Source organism: Megalobrama amblycephala, linkage group LG17, assembly GCF_018812025.1.
Source record: "Megalobrama amblycephala isolate DHTTF-2021 linkage group LG17, ASM1881202v1, whole genome shotgun sequence".
NCBI classification, from domain to species: Eukaryota; Metazoa; Chordata; class Actinopteri; order Cypriniformes; family Xenocyprididae; genus Megalobrama; species Megalobrama amblycephala.
Window position 1 is genome coordinate 19,395,302 of NC_063060.1, and position 23,914 is coordinate 19,419,215.

The window sequence follows — 23,914 nt, forward strand, 5'->3', positions numbered from 1 at the left end:
CCGCCCACAGAGCTCGCGCTTGCCTTAAACAGTGCCTTAAAGTTTACACAGCTAATATAACCCTCAAAATGGATCTTTACAAAGTGTCCGTCATGCATGCGGCATGCATGCATCGGATTATGCGAGTATTGTATACTGTTATATTGTTTACTTCTGATTTTGAATGAGTTTGATAGTGCTCCGTGGCTAACGGCTAATGCTACTCTGTTGGAGAGATTTATAAAGAATGAAGTTGTTTATGCATTATACAGACTGCAAGTGTTTAAAAATGAAAATAGCGACGGCTCTCTTGTCTCTGTGAATACAGTAATAACCGATGGTAACTTTAACCACATTTAACAGTACATTAGCAACATGTTAACGAAACATTTAGAAAGACAGTTTACAAATATCACTAAAAATATCATGTTATCATGGATCATGTCAGTTATTATTGCTCCATCTGCCATTTTTCGCTATTGTTCTTGCTTGCTTACCTAGTCTGATGATTTGGTTGTGCACATCCAGACGTTAATACTGGCTGCCCTTGTCTAATGCCTTTTATAATGTTGGAAACGTGGGCTGGCATATGCAAATATTGGGGGCGTACACCCCGACTGTTACGTAACAGTCGGTGTTATGTTGAGATTCGCCTGTTCTTCGGAGGTCTTTTAAACAAATGAGATTTATATAAGAAGGAGGAAACAATGGAGTTTGAGACTCACTGTATGTCATTTCCATGTACTGAACTCTTGTTATTTAACTATGCCAAGATAAATTCAATTTTTCATTCGAGGGCACCTTTAAACCATGAGATCTAATTGTAAGGTCGATTCGACTGTACAGGATATTTAAACCAGATATTTAAAAAAGAAAAGGAAAAAAGACTGAGTTGACCTCACTAATAAATCATTGTGACTCATCTCTAATCCTAATGTTCTCTAAAATGACAGATTTCCCTGCTCTGTACTTCTTGATATTAACATTATTTCCTGTCTCTTTCAGCACCGTGAGCCAGCAGATGACTGGTCAGAGCATATCAGTTCATCTGGGAAGAAGTACTACTATAACTGCAGGACAGAAGTCTCTCAGTGGGAGAAACCTAAAGAATGGCTGGAAAGGTTAGTTGCTTTCAATCTCCTGTAACTGCCTCTACTCCTCTTCAACCATCAGCTGATGCTAGTCTTCTTGTGTGAACAGAGAACAAAGGCAGAGAGAAGGTGCCAAGACTGTGGTTAACAGCTTTCCCAAAGACCGAGACTACAGACAAGAGGCGATGCAGGCCAGTGCCACAAGTGCCCTCAGTAGTACAAGTAACAGAAACGAATTGCTTTGGCTCCTTCAAGTTGTATTATGTTGATAGTTCACTTTGCTGATGGTTTCACAATCCCTTTCTTTCCTCAGAATCTTCTTTAGCGGAGAAGCCATTATCACACTCTGGTTATTCTCAGCCTTTGTCCATTAACCCCTCCAGTACGTCCAGCTCCTCCTCGTCCTCCACAGTGCCTGTGTCTCCTGCCCTGCAGGCTTCAGCCTCCACTCTGCTTCAAGACCCCGCACTCCTCCGACAGCTGCTGCCCGCGCTGCAGGCCACCCTGCAGATGAACCACAGCAATGTGGACATGGGCAAAATTAACGAAGGTAATCACTAAGTGCTAAGTTAACTTGTTTTTGTTTTTATCGAGAGAATACACTTAGAAATGATTTTTCACCTGTTAGGTTGGGGCTTTTGGTTTCTTTTGTTTGGGGAGTCTTCAAAAACGTGTACAGCAATCCTCATTACAGTTGTCAAAAGTACCGACGAAATTTTAAAAATATGACGCTTTGAGCACTGTTGAGCGTATTCTTAAACACCTCTGATTGGCCATTGAGTTCACGCACTCATCGGATATGTCTGTGGTTGGCTTCAATAATCGCCGCTTCAAAAACATGCTGTAAATAGTCATCAGTGACGCTCTTCACTGAGCGCTTACACAGATACAGATAGGAGCGTTTGAAAGTGGGCATGTACCGTGGACTAGTTCGCTGATAGACGCCTGCTTTCAAGCGCTTCCACTTTCAAAACGCATTCAAATTCAAACACTTTTGTGTGCTTTCAAATGCTCCCGTGTGTTGATCACTGTAGCCAATCACAGACACATCCGATGAGCGCATGAACACAATGGCCAATCGGAGGTGTTTAAGAATCAACAGCGCTCAGAGTGTCACATTTTTAAAATTTCAGTTCTATGGCTCAGTTGCTTGGAACGTGCTTTTGGGTCACCCATTTTATCTGATTTGTAACAAAAGAAATGCTTTGAGGAATGCCAAAATAAAAGCTTAATAGTATAACATTTGAAAATACATATATTAAGATATATTAAATATTAGAATTGTCGTATTACAGTTGTTTTATTAAATGAAATTATTATTTTGAAGTACTTCATTTTATATTTTACAGTGCAGTGGTATTGTCACTATGATAAAATCAAGAAAGTGTTTAATTTTTTTTTATTTTTTTATTTTTTTTATGCAGTTTATGGTTAATGAAGGAAGTTTGATTTGGTTCTTGTAAAAAGCATACCTATAATATAAAAGTATACCACACTTCAAGTTTTTCCAAATTGTTTGGTAGTTAAAAGATGGTTTGCACTCACAGTCTTCAGAGTAAAAAAGTAATTTTAAGCTTATTTTCTGTAAGATGCACTCTCATAAATCACTCCAATCATTCTTGTCATCTTGCTTCTATTAAAATAAACTATTCTTTGTGCATAAATCTCTTTAAAGTAAAAATATCAGATCTTGCTAGTTTTTTTTTGTTTTTTTTTTTCCTGGTCCTCGTACTTTTCATGCTGCTTACACTGTTATTCTTCTCTCTAATCTTGTCTAAATTTCCTATTTATCAGAGGAAGGCCTGGGTACAGATTTTTGGGAATACCCTCGACTAACGTTTTTCTCTGGTCAACTAGTAGTCATTCATTTTTAAGCAATTAGTCGACTAATTATTAATAAATCATATAAAGTCATAATTAAGAGCCTTTAATGGCAGCACTCAAGCATGAACACAAAGCTTACCACAGCGTACCAGCAGTTATGAAAAACGGCAAGGAGACTGCTTTAACATTTTAATAATTAATTGATAAACTAGTGTTTTCTATATTTTCGGCTGCAGTGATGAAGTTGGCGATGCTGTCATCTCCGCAGTAGTGGATGTGCATATGCATGTTTCATACGGATTACATAACCTGAGAATATTTGCTTTCCATTTGAATTGGTTCATTTAAAAGTAAACATTTTGCTTTCTATAGATATATTTTCATGTCTATGAAGCAAGTTTACGTGGAGTTTCAGGGTTTTTTTTTTTTTTTTTTGGCACAATTAAATTCACAGAGAGAGACGGCAGAAAGCGCACCCTGTTTGCATTCATTATTTTACAAAGCAAAATATTATTATGAGTGCACAAAAATAAAAGTAGACTTTACAAGTTCAAAAGATGCATTACTCTTATCTGTATGACCAAAAATGACGCCGTATTTTAAGTGCAAGTGATCTCACCGGCGCCTCCATGTTAGCTGTCATGCAGTAAGCGCACTACTCTTCAGCTTTCACACTCCGCACACACACTTGAATAGCCAACATTTTTCTAGATTAATGTTAAATCTTGCGGCCATGCAAAGTTGCTACTACTTAACATGTTTCAGATGATAGGCCATTTTTGAGGCTGATGAATGTTAGGCGAGTGTTTGGATATCTGATGTACTGTAATTACCACATAGACTAGCTGGTAATGATCTGTCCATCATGGACTGCGTGACCTCACCACTTCCTGTGGAGTTTTTTTCCCTGCGACTAATAATTTGTCATCTAAGCCTCTTCTCATCGACTAACAATTAGATGACTATTAGGAGGCAGCCCTACAGATTTCCAAATTCAGTTCTGATTCACAAGCTCTTGATTCCTATTTTGATTTACTTTGATCTTACTCATTTGGGTGTAGGTATGTATGGTGCAGTAAAAATTCAATCTTGGGATTTTAAGAATCAATATTTGGACTGTTCAAATGAAGACTGCAATTAATTGGGAAAAAAAATCAATGTTTTTACCTTACCCTGTTCAGTAGACAGCTGAACATCTATTGCTCTAGGGAGGAAGTTGATTAATACCTTGATCAGAAAGAGATGCTCCCTAGACCAGGGGTTTAAAACTCAGTTCCTGGAGGACCGCATTCCTACAGTTTACTCCCAACCCTGCTTCAACACACATACCTGTAGCTTTCAAATATGCCTGAAGGACTTGATTAGCTGGATCATCAGGTACATTTAATTAAGGATGAAGCTAAACTCCGCAGGGCTGTTGGCCCTCCAGGAACTGAGTTTTGTATCCCTGCCCTACCTGTCAATTGATGTATTCTTGAATGATCAGTTTGGTGCATTCTCTTGAGTTGTCTCTGCAAGTTAATGATTTCAAACCCATTTGAAGCAATGGGATGTTGTCATAACTCTAATTTTGTTAGAATGACATCAACCCTGTGACATGAGTTTATGTATTCTTTGGAAGCAAATAATAAAAATCTATACAAATGCACCTACCTGTAGCAATTTAGTTTTACGATTTGCCCTTCATCCAAACTGCTAAAAATGTTGTGCTTTAGCCGTTTTGACACCTTGACAACTGCTTTTTGCACAGTTTGTGGAATCTGCTCTCCACATGGTGAAAATACCATAAGCCGAAAGGCTAGAGCCTTTTTCATATTGCTTTGCTTGTTTAGGACTGCTTTGACTCTACGTGTGTCTTTTTCTGTCTTTGTCTTCCTCCAAGTCCTCACAGCCGCTGTCACACAAGCTTCCTTACAGTCTATGCTTCATAAGCTTCTCACTGCCGGACCGTCCGCTTTCAACGTCACTACTCTGCTTTCCCAAGCTGCTCAGCTTTCCACACAAGGTACGGCTGAAGTCACCCTCCACACCTCCCCTAACTGATGTTGTTCTGCAGTGCAACTAATCCACATTTTGTAATGGAACTATGTGAACATACTTTACAATACTGTGTTATGCCAGTGGTTTAGCTGTGTTCATCATTCATACACACCCAAGACTATGGACATGAACATGCTGAACAATTCTTTAAGCCACTTTATTTTACATGGGAGAACTCAGACTAGGGTGCAGAATAAGACATTTTGAAGAAAAATGTTAATTTAGTTATATTGTAATTGTTATATTGTAAATTATAGCAATCCAAAACTGGCAGATCGACACATTTAAAAAGTCCTTTTTGTTCTCACACCAACTTTCATGTTGCTAATTGTATGTAAAGTTGTGTTAGATTATATTTACTGGATTCCATGTCTATAACTGTTTCTCTAATGTACAGCTCAACAGTCCGGACAGTCACCCATGTCACTAGCATCAGATGCCTCTTCACCAAGGTCATACGTGTCTCCTAGAGTCAGCACGCCTCAGACCAATGCTGTCTCTAAACCCCTGCTCAGTTGCGCATCTCTCTCTTCACAACCAAAGGTCAGTAGCAGTTAGTCATTTTAGTTAGTCATTCTGTTAAAGTGGCATCAGAAAGTGTTTGGACACTTAAGCCATGCTTAATTTAAGAATGTCATTCAGTCATTGCATTAGATAACAAAATATCAATCCATGTGGCATATGTTAAAAAAAAAAAAAAATGCCATCAGACACTACATGATTTTTCTGTGCTCTGACTTTCGGCAAGTAGAGTCAACGCCTCCAGACTGCAAATCTGGGCAAACATCATGTAGTGTATGCCAGCCTTAAATCCAGAGCAAGTACAAGTGTAGTTTATGCATCTCATTACTTACGAACTTGTTCCAGTAAGTTTGACACCCAGAATGTATATGTTTGTTTGTTTTTAGACGATTATGGTCCTCCTGACTTTTACGTCACACCAGATTTGACCATTCGCGAAGACGCTTTAGATACTGTTGCTATGTCCGACAAGCCATGGCGTTCTCACGCAAAAATACAACGCGGAGCAAAGAGGAAGCTGACATTGCGTCGACAGACAAGGCAGAGCAGGTTACTTTTGATATGAAACAAAGTCTCAAATTTCAAATTTTGTAATTTTTAAAAAAAATTAAACAATAAATACCATTTTGTGGCTCTTTAATGTGTCGTGAAGGATCGCTGTAGCGCCTCAGATCAAGCGGTTCATGAACCAGTCATCTCTTCTTACTAGTTAATTTATATCATCAAATAAACATGAATGAACCACATTTCAACCACAGAAAGACGTCAGTACACATAATTTTTCAAGTTCAAGTCCACCAATGTTAATCTACTAACTCCCCTGACTGCTTTGTCGGACAAAATGGTGGATTCGTCGGTATGATTGGTTAGATCGCCTGTCAAACTCCCGGCGAGGGGTCAGTTGTCTTTGGCACGACTCCTGAGCATGGATAAATCTAATGTTTTGAGGAGAATTTGTAGCTGTCAGTCACCACACCGGTGGATACTGTACTTCATAATTCACAGATTGTAGTCTTTGATGTATGGCCAAAATAAGAATTTTCACCAGAAAATGTCATCTGAACAAGAAACAAATCTGCCAGTTTTGTTCTGACCAACTAAGTAAAAAAAGCATTACACTAAATCACGCTACCAGTGGTGATTAAATCTAACGATTGCTTAGCTCATATCACATCAAACCGTGCAAATTATTATTTTTATACGTTGTTCTCAGATTGTTAATGTTAACATCAGCATTGCGTGACTGTGTATTTACTGTGTATTAGCTTTACCTGTAATTTCAAATTCTGTACAGTCTAATCTCTAATGTTAATTTGTCATACCATATAATCCGTGGTTAAAATGTTTAATTATTCCAGCTGCTGTGAGAAAAGGCTATCCTCACATGCCATATAGCCTAGCTGGGACTCGTTCTTTATTTAAACAGATTATAAAACATTACTACAAGCTTACTGTTATGAATCGGGTTAAGGTAAGGAGATTTGAACACTGGTTGGTTATGTACTGGCTCAAAAAAGTGATTTTGGATAATTTTTAATCAAAAAAAAAGTTACGGACTACAGCTTTAAATATAATTTTCAAAAAACTTTTTTGATATAAAATTGTTTAGGTTGGTGGAGATACCACAGATGTGGGTCAGTTACTTTTGAAAAATGTACAAGTCATTTTTAACAATAAATATGGTTGAATTATTTTGCTTTTGGTTTAGATATTCTGTTTGTTATAATTTCTATATTTTGATGGATTTGTGTAGTTTACGTTTGTCTAGGACAATTGTAAAACAATTAGATTTATATATAAAGGGCATTTTTGAAAGATTTAAAAAGATTTTACAACTCTTTTAATGTGATTTTCATTTAACTTTAAGTAAAAAAAAAAAAAAAAAAAAAAACCCTGGGAAATAAAAGTACCCAAAGCTGAAGAAACACCCATATTTATCATTTATTACTTTGTTTTATTTAAAATGTGCTTTTGCTATCGTTCTTTTAAAGAAATGCCGCTTTGGTTTGATATTTAGTTATCTAATGCAATGACGTTCATACATTTTAGAGAGTTGTACTGCTGTAGGTTTATACTAAGTATTTTTGCCATTATTTAATTGACATCTCTGTTCAGATTCTCTGATCTCTGTTGTTCTTCAAATTCAGGTCAGTGCATCAATTCAGAGACAAGGATCAATGTCCCAGCAGTCAGTCAGCTCTGACAAACCTCTGGAATTCAGTGATCCCCGTCTTCACAGGCAAATGTATGGATCTCTCAGTAGGAACTTTTTTTTTTTGTTTGTTGGCAATGTAGAAGCAGCCTATCAGATGTTGTCTTACAGCACCATCTACCAGTTCAGTGTGGAACTGCAACCAAATTGATGGATGCATGCATGTTACAATTACAAAGAAATTGCATTTATATAAAACCTATCCATCTATTCATAATATATATATATATATATATATACACACAAACACATACACACATACACTCATCGGCCATTTTATTAGGTACACTTTGCTAGTAACGGGTTGGCCGCTTTTGCTTTCAGAACTGCCTTTATTCTTCGTGGCATAGATTCAGAAAGGTGCTGAAAACGTTCCTCAGAGATTTTGGTCCATACTGACATGATAGCATCACGCAGTTGCTGCAGATTTGTCGGCTGCAACCATGATCCGTTTCACCACATCACCAAGGTGCTCTATTGGATCGAGATCTGGTGAATGTGGAGGTCATATAAGTTGAGTGAACTCATTTTTATGTTCAACAAACCAGTTTGAGATGATTTGAGCATTGTGACATGGTGCGTTATCCTGTTGGATGTAGCCATCAGAAGATGGGTAAACTCTGGTCATAAAGGGATGGACATGGTCAGCAGCAATACTCAGGTAGGCTGTGGCTTTTAAACGATGCTCAATTGGTACCAAGGGGCCCAAAGTGTGGCAAGAAATTATCCCACACACCATTACACCACCAGCAGCCTGAACTGTTGATACAAGCCGGGATGGATCCATGCTTTCCTCTTCTTGGCTGACAGGAGTGTCCCGGTGTGGTCTTCTGCTGCTGTATTCTATCTGCTTCAAGGTTCGACGTGTTTTGCATTCAGAGATGCTCTTCTGCATACCTCGTTTGTAACCAGTTTTTATTTGAGCACGCAGCACTGCTCGTTCAAGAAAGTGAAGTTTAGCAGAGATTTGCTTGCAGAAGACTCATCCACTCCTAACAGCAAAATTGAAATATCTGCATGAATCTTATATATATATATATATATATATATATATATATATATATATATATATATATATATATATATATATATATATATATATATATATATATATATATATATATATATAAAAAAAAACCTGAAAGTTATGCACTGAGGAACCACCACATCTCAAATGCATTAAACATTCAAGTATTTGTCAGCACATATCTGTCAGACTCGGAGCATCTGACAGGGCAAGCTGCTTTAAACTGTTGACTATATCTTACTAGTTATTTTGAAACCCTTGATATAAAGCTTGTCATGATTAGGACAAATTGGAATATGCACTTTTCCCAACACAACTCACTCTGTTGTATTTTTCAGATGCACTCATATAAAGCTACTGTATATTGATCTAAACGTTATTGCCTCATTCCATATCATTTGTAAAAAACATATTATGTCACTTAAACTTGATATACCACCCAACCCTACTAAATGCATTGAGATGCTGCTATGTGATTGGCTGATTAGATGTTTGTTAAGGAGCAGTTGAACAGGTTTACCTACTGTAATAAAGTGGCCAGTGAGTGTATACGTCATATTGTAATTTTGGTGAAGATATGACTTTAATACATTAATACTTGTATAATTATTATTGTTAACTACTTAAATAGTTCTAATTCTTTTTTTTTCCTTCCTTTTTTTTTTTTTTTTTTTTTTATAAATCTTTTCCTTTTTGTTTTATAGTAGCCAAGAGGGCTTGGCGAGCTCTAATGGCAGTGCGGGCATCAGCATTCCCGCCTCAGGCAGCACCTCTCGAACCCAAAGCACTTTCACTCCTTCTCTAGCATTGCACTTTGATGAAAATCTCATCAAGCATGTTCAAGGCTGGCCTGCAGAACATGTGGAGAAGCAGGTGTGAACATGCCTTTGTCTCTTTGACTGTTTTTCGATCTTCTAAAGGATCAAACATCAGTTCTCTAACTGTTGAATTTCTCCTCTCTCTCTCTCGCTCAATTTCCTGTCACACAGGTGTCACGGTTGCGTGAGGATATCCACAATATGGGGACCCTCTACATGTCAGAGATCTGCACCGAGCTGAAGAACCTTCGCTCTTTAGTGCGAGTGTGTGAAATCCAGGCCACATTGAGAGAGCAGAGGTCTGTAATGCCGATTTAGATTAAATGATGAACGACATGTAGCTACATGACATTTAGTGAATTATTTCTTTATTTGCTTTCACACAGGATTCTGTTTCTGAGACAGCAGATCAAAGAACTTGACAAACTAAAGAATCAGAATTCCTTCATGGTTTGAGAGGGTGGCTATGGAGCTCATGGCAGTCTCTCTCCAAACAAGTCCAGCCCCTGGCTGTTTGGACCCCTGCTCTCAGCCCGAGCTCTCAGATCCGCAGTCGATCTACCGGCTGCAATGCCTGAAACGGGACAGAGAGATAGGAACCTTACAAAAGTGCTTAGGCAACACGAAGCCCTGAGATCATAGATTAATTTCACTGTCCTTCGACGTACATGGCTTCTTAATTCTCAGATCCACAGGCAATTAGAGAAGTGTTCAGAGAACACGCTCTCCAACCCAGACTAACCTGTGAGGAATCATGCAGTGGATCTGGCGATTCATGTGCTGGTTTTTCAAGGTTATGCCTGTGTTAATGGATCCTAAATTTCACTGTCACACTGGAGACTCAAAATCCCCCGTCCTCCACTGACTGACAGTGATTATGAATGATGTTAGAAGGGCTATCTGTGCACAAGGACGCTTCCAGCTGTGCTGGCGTTTATCAAAGTGACCAATTAAAATAAACCCAATATAATTCTGAGCACTCATTCTCAAAAGTTAGGCATGACTGGCTAATTCTCTGCCCCTCAGAAGATTATATAGGACGTATAAATGATCTTCCTTAATTCACAGCAGAAAAACGAATGGGTGCTAACGATTTCTCATTTGGTGATGTGGCACTTAAAAGCTTTTGCCGAAGCGGTAGACGCACATTTTCTGAGTTTCTGACCCTGATAAAGGGTTTTTGTCACTATCTGCCTTTGATGTTTCTTGTTCTCTGCAGTGCTGTTACACATCTAACTGAGATTACTATTCATGCTGCACCCCAGCACTGTTTGACTCTTTTTGTATTAATGTTGTTTTGATTTGTTTGTATTTGCTCAGTTGTTTTTTACTCATATAAATGAGTTTAGTCATTCCCATATTGCCTGGTTTTGGGGGATGCAACGAAAGGACTCCGTATTTTATACACGAGCTATGGTTGGACATCAAAAATGCATCTTTTAAGGATGAAAGAGGACCACTGGGACTGTCTGAGCCAACCTGTGGGAGAAGAGTATGGTGAAGTACAGGATGCGATTGCATTTTTCTCATCTTTCACGTAAACTATCAACCAGTCTTTAAAAAAAGAATCTGTAAGCATTTAGTCAACTTGTCAGTTTGTATTTGAAAAGGATGTGAACATATGGCAAAACTGGTGATTCCTCTTTGATGTTTGCAATGTCATTCATAGTTTTTGCTCCATTGTTCTTTCTGTCTTTGCTGCCCTCTAATGCAGGGTTTGAACTTAGACCAATTTTAATGCAATAGGCTGTAAATGGACTTTCGAAATAGAGATGATGGGTATGTTGCTTTGTATATGGTTTCTAAAAGCTACAGGAAATAAACAAATTACCACATTGCGTTTTGGTACATGTTTGCTTTTGTGCGTTGTCTGATTTAATAAAAATACATGCAATCATGCCCAAGCCAAGGTAGAGCTAAAAGAATTCGATGTCCCTTCCAAGGACTCAACTTTTGCTAGTGGGTTTGTGCATGTTCGCCCTCCTGTGGAGCAGAGTTTCAATTGCAGTGTTTTAATTTTTTTTCCAATTACATTAGTGGAGAAAACTTCTAACAGTAACGTACAGGAAAAGAGATGGAATTTACTAACAATTTAAAAGTTAAAGGTCAAGTCCGTTTTGCTGCTTTTTAAAAATCCTCTATGAGAATAAAGTAGGATAGAAAGCATGTTATGAAAAAAGGACACCGGGCATCAAAATAATTTTTGTAAATTATGTTTGTAGTATGTAGTAACCATTTTATAAAAGCAATAGACTATATTAAAGGTTTATCTATTGTCATTAGTTTATACCTTGCAGAATCTCCAAATGTTTTTTTTTTTTTTTTTTTTTTTTTTTTTTTTTTTATATATATATAGTGCTTCACTGAAATGAGTTATTTCAAACAACAAATGTTTACAAATAGTACACAGGACAAAATTGGCTAAATAATAATAAATGGCCTGTTCAAAAGTTTACATGATTCTTAATGTGTTTTTATAACTTGATGATCCATAACTTTTTATTATCTGTGATAGGTTTTCATGAGTCATTTTTTTTCTCGCAGTTAAACTGCCCACAGGTCTAAAGAAAAATCATCCTGATCCTGGTTTTTCAGCTTTTTCTGCATATTTGAACCCTTTCCATCAGTGACTTCCTGATCCATCTTTTCATACTGAAGATGCATTATAGGCAATATTGAATGAGAACTGAACTGAGCTGGACTGTCATCACTGTTTTATACAGAGCTGCTTTATGCATTAACTAATTTTTGATGATCTTTACAGTCATTGAACTGAATAAACACTGAACTGATTTTAGCTGAACAATGACAATTTTCTTTTTAGAGCTGCTTTGCAGCAGAAATTACCTCTGCATCAACTGAATCATTTTCCTGTTTATCCCTGTAAAGCTGCTTTGAAACGATCTATATTGTAAAGCACTAAATAAAGGTAACTTGATACTATTACAAAATGTGCAAACATTTAGGCCTACTGATTCTCAAGGCAAAACAAGATGCAATTTTTTATTTTTATTTATTTGATTATTTATTTTCACCCTCTCAACCAATTAAATATATTTTTGTTCAATAATATTTTTTGATTATTATTTAGAATTTTGAGGGTATTGTATGATACTATGCTAAATTTATACCATTTTTATTAGCTATTTTTCCTCATTGAAAATAACACACATTTTTTTTTTCTAATATATTTAAAAAATATATTTTTCAATTAAAGTAGTGTTCCATGTTAAAATAGAGGCATTTAAAATCCAAATTTTTGAAGTTAGATTAGTGCCATCTGGTGGGAGTAAAAAAAGAAAAACTTTTGTAATGCCATGGTGTAACCACTAGATTCCTATATAGTTCTATATAAAGTGGCTTATAAATTATCTAGTGTATTTAGACATAAATACTTATTTTTATTGAGTTGTGGATTTGGATTTACTTTTGTTTGAAAAATTGATTTCAAGTGTCAGTTTTTGCATTAATTTTACAGTCAAACCTGAACATAGAGGTGGACATTTTGTTACACATAACAGCAAAATTCAATAAAAATGTAACAAAAATGAACAGGTATGTTTTTATCACAGCTTAATAAATCTGGGTCTGATCTGATTTCAACCTCTTATTCGAGTCTTTTGGCTCAATTTGACCATATTGTTACAGCCACACCAGTTCATTTGTGTGTATAATAGCGTGTTGTGTGTGTGTAAGTGAGTTTGTGTTTGGATGGGTGTGTCTTTTTTGTACTCTTGACATTTTAGAGTGTCACCCCTTCACTTTTTTTACTGCACACTGGTCGATTTGTAGTTTGTACCACCGAAAGTTTCTCTGAGTTTTAGTATTTTTTTGTATTTCCCATTCATTTACTATGGCGGTCATTTTTGACCGCGAAGGAGCCAAGTGTGACTATTTTTTACGACCCTTTAACATATTCGAATCATGTCCTTGATTTTGTGTGTGTGTGTGTGTGTGTGTGTGTGTTCACATAGCTAATGCGACAAAAGTCACCAAGTTTCATCCCATTCCAATGAAGCAAATAATAATAATAATAATAATAATAATAAAAAAAAAAAAAATCGAAACGTAAACATTTTCGGTCATTTTTGACCGAAGTGGACCAGATGATTAACTGAATAACCAGGGTAAGTTGTAGTTGTTTTGTCTTCCGGGGAGCATATAAATATGCTTGTGTATAGCCTACATATTTACATAGGCTACAGTATATCCTAATATACTGTAATTCATGAATGAAACTTGTGTGTATATCAATTTAAGGTAGAAGGTGAGGAGAAAATATTTAAACATTGGCTATTTTTACACACAAATGTCACTAAGTTAAAATAAGTAAAGTCATGCTCTCCCTGCAAAACATGGGTTAAGCTGTATTAGCCATGCATGGGCACATGGGGAGGCAACAGTCACAACTCACGCGTGTGAATGAAACAGCCCAGCGGCTCGATGACTCTTAATAGGAGGAGCTGCTCTCTTATTCTCAAGCCCTTAACATTTAAGAGCACTCAAGCGGAGTATATACACAGGAGATATGTGAAAGGTCGTGAAGTCTGAGAATTTCGCATCCGAATTTAAACAAAAATGGATTATAACATGGGTTTTTAATTTTAACCAAACGACTGCGCGTCGGCTTTTCTGCACACAAATGATTTTTATCTGGAAGTCCTGAAGAGAGCAGCGAGGACTGAACCACGATGTGATCATTTCTATTCAAAAAATGCTACGGAAAGTTTTGAAAGAAGCGAGTTGGAACACATTTTGGACATAAATACAGTATTTTGGGCTATAAAGTCTGTATCTATGCGAATCTGAAAGGCAAAGTGTTTTTGTCCAATGCGGCGGAACAGCAGTCTCGTTTCCATTTGGCTTCAGCTCGAGCTGTGCGCGATGGCTGTTCTCCTCACTAAAGGTGAGTGAATGAGTGATCATATCTTCAGAATAGTTTACGAATCGATATATTCACAATTTTTTTTTGTAAATATAACGAATTGCTTTAGAACTAAAACTAACAAAGCTAAAAGCGATTAAAAGCCACAATGAGTATATCATTATGTAGTTATTACACTGTAACATGAGTGCTAATGTAAAGTGTGATCAAAAGTTTTCTGAACGCCTTAGTATTATTATTATTATTATTATTATTAATTAGATTTTCCACTGCACTTTGTTTTGTATTACTTTGCAACATAAATTTGACTATATTTGTCAATATCAATACAAAATGTTTTATAGTTCTGGCAGAGCAATTTTCCAGAGCAGCATCTTCATAAGAACCAAGTCTGAAAGCTAAATACCTATTATCAATGTGGGAACTATCTTTGATCAGTTATGAAAATGAATGTGTTCTTGTTCTTGTTTTCAGTTGGAGTAGAGTGTATTCTATCAGTGGCCTACTATGCAGTAATTTCTCTTTTGTTGTAACAGGAGAAATACGGTGTTACTGCGATGCTCCTCACTGCGTGGCCACCGGTTACATGTGCAAATCAGAGCTGAATGCCTGCTTCACCCGCACCTTAGACCCACAAAGCACCAAGTCTCTTTTATCTCACGGGTGTTACGACCCTCTGCTGAACTCTGGAAAAACTTGCCATGCAGAGTCAACCTATGATACTGTTCATGGATCCACTCTTCAGTGTTGCCATGAAGATATGTGCAACTACAGAGGCCTGCAAGATCTTGCGTACAGAGGAAGTGACATTCATGGTACAAGCCTTCTTTAGTCATTGCTAGTGATAGACTGATAAATCAGCCAATTTTTTATGAGCCATTTTTTATTTTAATCATTAACTGTGCCTACTTGGCCAATTAATAGAAGAGTCTATTGAATTTTTCTCCCAATTTAGTTACCTCTGTGAATTATCTACAAATGATTGTTTCTTTTTTTTCTTTTCTTTTTTTTACATATTCATAGATGCAAACTCCTCACCTTTCAGTGACAACTCACCTTTTTGAGATCAAAATAGGTCACCTATGGGATTTGCATAGATCCAGTGAGAAATGTTTTTTATGGGATGGGATGGGTAAATAAGGGCAAATAATGAATTGGTTGTTTCAATAAGTACTGTACAGTGTTTCCTTTACTTAAAAAATATGTCTATAAAGGGTAATATTTTATGTATTTGAGGTCTGAGATGTGGGAATGGAGAAGAGAGAGAGGGAAAACAGTTTCCAGTTTAGCTCAGTTTTGCTGTCTAATCTGCCAATTTTGTCTTAAATAGCCTCCATAGCACTTCATATTTTATAAAATGAGATTTTGACCAAATGTTGCAACAATATGTTATTTATTTCGTGAAAAATTACAGTTTAGGACATATAAGGTAATAAAAAATAAATTAAAATATCTCTTAACATAACTAAACATGAGCATGTAAAGCAAATATCTTTAAAAAAAAATGTGTGCGGAACATGCCCCCGCCCCACGCAATGTTCTCACCTTTTTTCCCACTTACCTGTTTGCATCCCTGCATATTATAGGGAATTTTGAGATGTATGTGCAATGTTTCAATAATAATAATAATAATAATAATAATAATAATAATAATAATAATTCATTATGCTGAAAAAAGCTTTTATTACTACTATTATTATGGTAGCACTTTACAATAAGGTTCAGTAGTTAACTACATTACTTAACATGAACTAATAATGAACTGCACTTATTAATTACAGTATTTATTAATCTTTGTTAATGTTAATTTCAACATTTACTAATACATTATTATAATTTTGTTAACATTAGTTAATGCAATGTGAACTAACATGAACAAACAATGAACAACTGTATTTTCATTAACTAACATTAACGAAGATTAGTAAATACAGTAACAAATGTACAGTATTGCTCATGGTTAGTTCGTGATAGTTAATACGTTAAATAATGTTTAACTAATGAATCTTATTGTAAAGTGTTAACATTATTATTATTGCATCTCAATTGCTATGTTTGCCACTTTGCTCTCTAATAATATTACTCTGTTCAGCCTTGACCTAAACTGAAGCTGAAATATCGAATTTACCCAAGAAACAACTTCCCCTCTGTGCTTGGCTGATGGTTTGTGAAACAGAGTACATTTCTTTTAAAGGGATAGTTCACCCCAAAATGGTGTACTCACTCTCATGTTGTTACATTGTAACAAAAAAAGATATTGGGGGTTGGATTGTTAAACTATCTTTTTAAAAGAGTTTCATTGCTTTTCTTCAGTTGCTTCATAAAGTCATGGCCTAAACACTCTCTATTCTTATACAGACAAACACCGACATCAAACTGAAGGCAGTCGTCACGTGATTGCACGTCTACAGGAAATCCCTTCCTCCAAGGAGGTATGGTTCCGTGCTGCAGTCATCACCGTTCCCATCGCTGGTGGCCTCATCTTGGTCCTCCTCATCATGTTGGCCCTGCGTATGCTCCGCAGCGAAAACCGCAGACTGCGACAACAGAGGCGAGAAATGCTGTCTCGCCTTCATTACAGCTTCCACGGCCAACACCTTACCAAGGGTCATGTGGCAAAACTGGACTTAGAGTGTATGGTTCCAGTAGGAGGCCATGAGAACTGCTGCTTGACCTGCGACAAGATTCGACAGTCTGATCTTAGCAGCCAGCGACTTCTGTCATTGGTCAACTGGGGAAAGTACAGCGGCCGAGGCAAGCTGGATTTTGTGTGATGACTTTAGAATTTATTTTCCTTCGTGGGACTTTTTTGACTAAAACTTGTTTTATTTTAACACTTCAAATGGAGGAGCAGCAAACAAGAACTCAAAAGAGAACACTTGAAAGCACTAACCATATGGTTTTTGCTCTAGAAGCACTTTACTTGAATTAGAGACTTGAGGAGAAGACTGCTTGTGTATAAGCTGCGACGAGGAGCAGCTTTGTGCTGGTATTCTTTATAACCGAAGGATTCCAAGAAATATATTTGGTTTAAACGTTTGCACTTTTTGTATAAAGAAACTATGGTTGATTTGCTTTAATAGTGGTGTACGACTAGTGTGTCAACATTCTCATAAAAATGTGTGCAAAAATTAACTGGTACAACAGCTTGTCACTGGGGCGATACCCTTTAAAGGTAATCTTGGTACCTTATTTACCCTTAAAAAGTTCATAGTAGTACCTTAAGGGTACATATTACTACTCAGTCAGGGGTAGATGAGGTACAAAGTTGTCCCTTTAAACGTACTTCCCCAGTGACAAGCTGTTGTACCCCTAAAAGTAACGTTTTTGCACATTTTTTCTGACAGTGAAGAATGACTGCTGGTGTGAATGTGTAACTTTTCACTGTTAAAGTTATAGTTCACCCAAAAATGAAATTTCTGTCATAATTTACTCCCCCTCATGGTGTTCTAAACCTTTCAGCTGTTTCAGTAGAAACTTTGAAGCTCCAATAAGGACATAAAAGAAGGAATAAACATAATCTATACAACTCTAGTGGTTCAAATTAAAGTCTTCTGAAGCAATATTATCACTTTGTACAATGAACAAGCAACATTTTAAAAAGTATTAATTCACAAATCAAATCAAATCAAATCATTGATAAACTCATGCATACATAGCCCAAATCAAATATGCCGATACATCAATTAAACCATTAAACCTTATTGGTGCTGTGGTTATGATGTTAAGGAGATTGAATGTTTTGGATCTTATTGACTTTATATTAGAACTGAAACACTTCTGTGTTCCACAAAGTCAGGCAAGTGTGGAGTGGCATGAGTGTGAGTAAAAGATTTTTGACTTTTTTTTTGTTTTTTTGTTGGGGGTGGTTGAACTAACCCTTTAATGTTCACCAGTCACCTCTGGCCTGCTTGTAGATTTTACTCACTGTAAAGATGTTTCACTGTAAATATTACATGTTCAACAAACAATCAGTTTGGTATTTTGTATCTTCATTGTCTCTTGTTCAATGAGATCGCATTGGGTGGTAATGTGAAGCTGATCAGCACTGAAAGTACTCACTGTTGTATGATATTGACAAGCTCATTATACCCAGAGGGAAAAGTCTTGGCTAATGTTTCAGTATGTCAACACATGCACAGTTGCAACCACTCGACTGAGGCATTGGAATCATTAGCTGCAGCATAAGGGCATGGCAGTGTAGTGTGGTAGCTATTACAATCATGTTTTACAGTAGCGCTACACTGACTGACTCAGTCCCCAGGCCACAATCACTCAGCTTCAAACTCTCTCACAGTTACCACTCGGCTTCTTTGGAAAGAATTCAGATCCTCTGTGTAAACTTTCCCTCTCACACTACTTAATTCCACTGGACTGAAGGTGTGGTTGACATCAGATCTAGTGCAAAAAAGTTGGTGTCTTGGCTCCTTTCTTTTGCTTTGCAAAGAGGTAGAGGTCCTACAATCATCTTACAAATAATCCCTCATGACAGCACACCATGTCTCTGTAGCCTTTTTTTTTTTTTTTTTTGCAGGAAATGCACTTAACATTTATTTTACATTTTAGTCCACTCCTGAGATCCTGAGTCTTAACAGTCTCTTTCATACACTTCCTCAAACTATTTGTCCCCATTCACTTTCCAAGTCATCGCGGCGCTGCACACTTGGCTTCTGGCTCAATGCACAAGAAGTTAACAGTTATTGTTGGCCCTGGAGAAGAATGCAAGCTTTATTGCAGTGAATAGGATAAAAGGCATGTTCCTCTGACAGTAATAACAGGGAACTTCTTCTGTGGCCCGCATTTATTTTAAAACATAAAATCAAATTCGTTGATGTGCATTTTTCAGAGGTTAACATCAGAACAGAACAACACTTTCTTTTGCCTTCTTGGGCTTTTGGTGGTGCTGCTTATTCCAGAATGTATTACTAACCTTCACTAACTATTGCTGCAATTTTTTGATTATTGCACAGTAGCTACTGTATGTTTACATGCACCCAAATATTCAGTTTGTAATTGGTGGCAGCATATATGAAGGAAGTTTTACCAAGCTCAGTACACAAAGATTGTAGCTTTTTTGCGTTCCACTCCAAATTTTTACACCCTTCACTCGCTAACTTCCCTCCGTCTCATGGACTCAGATGTGCGTCATTGCTTATGTTGCATGAGTGCCCACTACTGGCGTAACTCGTGCATAAGGTTTAAATGGAATGCACTAAGCCCTTGATCACTTGAAATTCACTATGGGTGAACCCTTCTTACTTTTAAAACCCCTTTTTATAAAATCCTATAGGTGTATGAGCTGATGGAGAAAAATAATATTACACAAACAAACAAACAAAAAAAAAAAATCAATAGTAAACTTTGACTGTGAACATAAGGTAGCTACAAATATTATGTGATTAAATCTCAACATAATATATTATACACTATAATGTGATTAATTCTCAAAATAATTAATATATCATACACCTCAGTCAAGAGCTGCTTGAAGTGTACATTGGAGTAGACTCGCTCCCTCCTTTAAAATTGAGGAAGCGAGGGTCTGTCCATATAAACTTCATCGCACTTCAAAATGGCAGCAGGGATTCCCCCGAGGGGAAGTGCTTAGGGAAGATCGCGAGCGTGTGTCTAAAAGTGGAGTGGAACGCAGCCATGGTTTAAGAGCGTATAAGTAATTGCTAGGCAATTTTCGTTGAATAAAACAACAGAGATAAGAGGGCAGGTAACCCAATATGGCTTTGTATATCAATAAATACCAGTGCATTTTTCTTTGAATATTTCTTCGAGGCCAAGACACTCTTTTGTATAGTTCACAATGGTGTGTTGAAAATGTACAATCAGTTATAAATCTCAGAGAACCTTGGTACAAAGAATCCAGAGAGGCGAGAAGGTTAGAGGGAGCACGCTGATACACTACATTCCCATAATCAAAATCCGGTGAAACAGTAGCGGACTGTTTCTTCCTCACAGTGAATGAAAAGCAATACTTATTTCTAAAGTAAAATACTAACTTTTTCTTGCGTTTTTGCCTCAAATAGTTAAAGGGTTAAATTTCTGTCATTAAGTACTCACCCTCATGTCGCTCCAAACCCATACGACCTTCATTCATCTTCGGAACACAAATTAAGATATTTTTGTCTTGTTTATTGTGAGTCTCATGTTCGTTCCTGCCCTGCCCTTAGATGACCCCAATCCCTGCGAGGACTTCAGATGATGCAAACTCTGGGTCAATATGCACCATTCCAAATTTGTCCATATATCCTAATCTTTGTTAACATATTCATTACTTCCATGAGCTCATTGTTTCTACCTTAAATTAATACAATGTTAGCTAACTGTTTTATTTGTATATGTACATCTCTGAAATTATATAATTCCTACACTCACCACAGATAATAGATTACTCTAAATTGTAATGTTGACATGCTTTTTCTGTAAAGCTGCTTTGAAATAATATGTATTGTGAAAAGCACAGATTTTCATGACATCCATGCACACTTTAGCTTCTCATCAAATATTCTGTCCAATCAAATGCCCTCTAGAATCTGAAGTCCCGCCCCTCCTACACTATAAACCATAGACAACAAGGCAGCTTGGTTTAAGAACAGAGCCAAGAGCTGTGAAAGTTCTAAACATCAAGTAACAGATTGCATCACAGGTCTGTTTTTCAAAAAAAAAAAAAGCCCAAAATGTATCTCTGTAGGACACTGTCATCTCAATTTTTGTAACTGTACAAATGTGTTTTTGAAAGATTTTTCTTAGCGAAACCTTTGCCGGGTGGTTCAGAGAGAGCTGGACGAGCTTCTAAGTATGTTCGGTGACCTTTTTTCTCCACCCTTCACTCATGCCAATTCTGCAAACAGACAGGAAGTACTTAGTCAGTTGCTATTTACTTCAGAAATTGCAGACTCTCTGTACCCAAGGGGTCTCACACTTGTAACTTTTTGATGTTCATCTTTTGATTTTTGTCTTGCAGTTGAGAAAGTAAAAGGGAAAATATTGCTCATTCTCTCTTGATCCTCAAATCAAAGGACATTCAGCAAATATTACATCACTGAGCAAAGGGGAAACTAATTTTGTTAGCACTGTAATTTTTCCAATTTTAACTGCCTAACTGTTTTTTATTTTTTTATTTTGGTGGTTCAACTATAATTTTATAAAAGAGACAGAATAAACAAGCGATTGTTATTACATATTTGAGTCAAACTGTAGAATATTTATTACTTTTAAATTGTTTTGAAGGGGGTGCAGTCAAAATATTGTGTGGATGGTAATATTTCATGAAAAGAAATACTTAGAAAGATAAGATAGAAGTCACAATAATAATAGAAAGATAATAAATTATGATTAGAAACATAACATTTTATAAAAATAAATAAATAAAAATAGGATAAGTAGAAGGAAAATTAGTTATCAGAAAGCAGTCAATATGGAGTTCCTAAGATTTAAGATTCACATATGATTCCTCACAATGTTTGAGCAATGGCAGCTTTATAGTTTTTGGAGTAGCCAAGTAATGAAAAGTAATAAAAACATAGAGATAGGTGGACAGAGAGTCATATATAACATTTAGTTCACTCTCCAAATTTAATTTAAACTGTATTTAATTTACAGATAACTATCTATAAAACCATTGACATTAAATCAAACTTGCACCAAAGCAACAAACTTGGCAGACATAACTCACACAATGTTCTCACTAAAATGTCAAACTGTAACATTATATTAAAGAAACTGTTGTCATATCTTATATGATTTCAACACAAGCAACAAGATAAAGTATTTTCTGTTTTTCTATTGTTTAAATAATAAACAACGGAGACATTGGAGCCACGTTGAAAACCCAAACTGTGTTCACACTAGTTATTTTCTGCCCCCTGTTTAAGTGAGGGGGTGATTTTCACAACTGTAATTTTCAGAAGGATGATTAAAGTTTTGCATGCAAGTTTGAAAATGAAAGATCTCACAAAGTAGCACCACAGAAACTACCATTTTCTTGTTTATCAAAGCCTTACGCTAACTGCTGAAAAACAATATTCAAAAAGGCAGTCTTGAACCATCAGATGAGGGGAGACAGAAATTTACTCTATGATGGCTCTTTCAGAGAAGCCTCTTATTTGAGCATTATTGTTTGTAAAACCCCACAGCACTTCTCTTCCTGGTTTTGGCCTTGTTAAATACTGACTAGTTGGTGTACATAAGGTTTTGAGCTGAGGAAAGGAGCACTTATTGTGTAGTAGTGGCACAGCTGAGCAGGAATGTAAGGAGAGATCAGAGCCTGTAAAGGTCAATGACTTGAAGCTCTCTTTTATTAATTTATTAAAATGTATTTTTTTTTACAACTGTCCTGATATCAAAATAAATTAATAAAATAAATAAAAAGCTTAATTAAAAGTAGGGTAGGCAATTTCAGAGAGGTTAGCAATAGCAAGCTAGCTTTGAAAGCATAAGATCCCCCTCCTTCACAGCGCTCTCCAAAGCCATGTCTCCGACAATAGCGGACAAAGGGCAACAGAAACTGAAGGCTATAAATACACAGGGAAACACTGGGACTAAAAAAGGTAATTAACAAGACACAGGTGAGACACATGAGGGCAAATCAAAAACCATTGCAACAGATGAGCGTGAACAAAGAAAACACAGGAAACTGAACTAACAGTGCAAAACTAACTCAAAGTCCAACTGAAGCAAAACACAAACAGACCAGAAATGACATTATCCCCTCTCCCTCCAATCAAAAAGGCACATCCACACGCCTTAAAACAACAACAATACTCCAACAGAGGAGGGAAGGAGTTGAAAAGACCGGACAATATCGAAGGCCAAGGTGCGACTGAGGTGAGATGAAGGCCCGGAAGTCCATAGCAAAGGCAGAGCGACAACTGACCAAAGCAGAGAAGGAGGGATGAGGAAGCCTGGAGGAGCTGTAAAGATGATGGTCCCTGGTGGAGCTGAGAGAGCAAAGAGGCAACGTGGAGCCAACTGATCGACCAGACAAGGTGGAGTGACAGGGTTGGAGGTTTGAAGTGGAGCTAGAGGGTTGACACACCAGGGAAGAGCTGGAAGCCCAAGGTGGATCCAAAATTGCTAGGTGGAGTCAGCGAAGGATAAGTCGAAAGGCTAAAGGAAGCCAGCAGAGACAGGGCTGAAAAACTGGATAACACAGATAGAGGGTTCAAAAACGGCCTCCTTGGCTGATATGAGACAGGCATAGTGTTCAAAAACGGCCTCCTTGGCTGATAAAAGACAGGCAGAACAACAAAAACAAACCAATCACAGGACAGGATGTTACAAGATGTGAACCTAAAAAGGACATCATACATCATAAAAGCAGTTCACTTTCAAATGGGAACTCACACTGCGTCCGAAGACATTATGAGGAACGCCTCCAGCGTGATGGTGTCTGAAGCACATGATTCAAACACTGCCTCATTGGCCGGCAACACCCCTGACGTGGCTACATTTACAACCGTGAGTACAAGAGGATACCTGTAGTACACGTTAACAATTTCTTTT

The 23,914-nt window shown here is 37.0% G+C and overlaps 2 protein-coding genes across 5 annotated transcripts in view; both read left to right on the forward strand.

Moving 5' to 3' along the window:
- Positions 1 to 11,351, forward strand: part of wacb (WW domain containing adaptor with coiled-coil b) — a 19,560-nt gene extending 8,209 nt beyond the window's left edge. For 3 of the 4 annotated variants that reach the window (XM_048162999.1, XM_048163001.1, XM_048163002.1), the window contains 9 exons: positions 985 to 1,100; positions 1,180 to 1,292; positions 1,384 to 1,620; positions 4,777 to 4,899; positions 5,332 to 5,477; positions 7,604 to 7,701; positions 9,400 to 9,568; positions 9,685 to 9,812; positions 9,900 to 11,351. In XM_048162999.1, the coding sequence (XP_048018956.1) occupies positions 985 to 1,100; positions 1,180 to 1,292; positions 1,384 to 1,620; positions 4,777 to 4,899; positions 5,332 to 5,477; positions 7,604 to 7,701; positions 9,400 to 9,568; positions 9,685 to 9,812; positions 9,900 to 9,969 (1,200 nt within the window). In that variant the 3' untranslated portion in view covers positions 9,970 to 11,351. The remainder of the gene's footprint in view (positions 1 to 984; positions 1,101 to 1,179; positions 1,293 to 1,383; positions 1,621 to 4,776; positions 4,900 to 5,331; positions 5,478 to 7,603; positions 7,702 to 9,399; positions 9,569 to 9,684; positions 9,813 to 9,899) is intronic. The other variant, XM_048163000.1, reaches the window with a different exon arrangement.
- A 2,565-nt stretch (positions 11,352 to 13,916) lies between these two features.
- Positions 13,917 to 18,366, forward strand: bambib (BMP and activin membrane-bound inhibitor homolog (Xenopus laevis) b). The gene is made up of 3 exons (XM_048164521.1): positions 13,917 to 14,419; positions 14,935 to 15,213; positions 16,757 to 18,366. The coding sequence occupies exons 1-3, from the start codon at positions 14,344 to 14,346 to the stop codon at positions 17,170 to 17,172; spliced, it is 771 nt and encodes a 256-aa protein (XP_048020478.1). The 5' UTR covers positions 13,917 to 14,343; the 3' UTR covers positions 17,173 to 18,366.
- Positions 18,367 to 23,914: the final 5,548 nt, after the last annotated feature.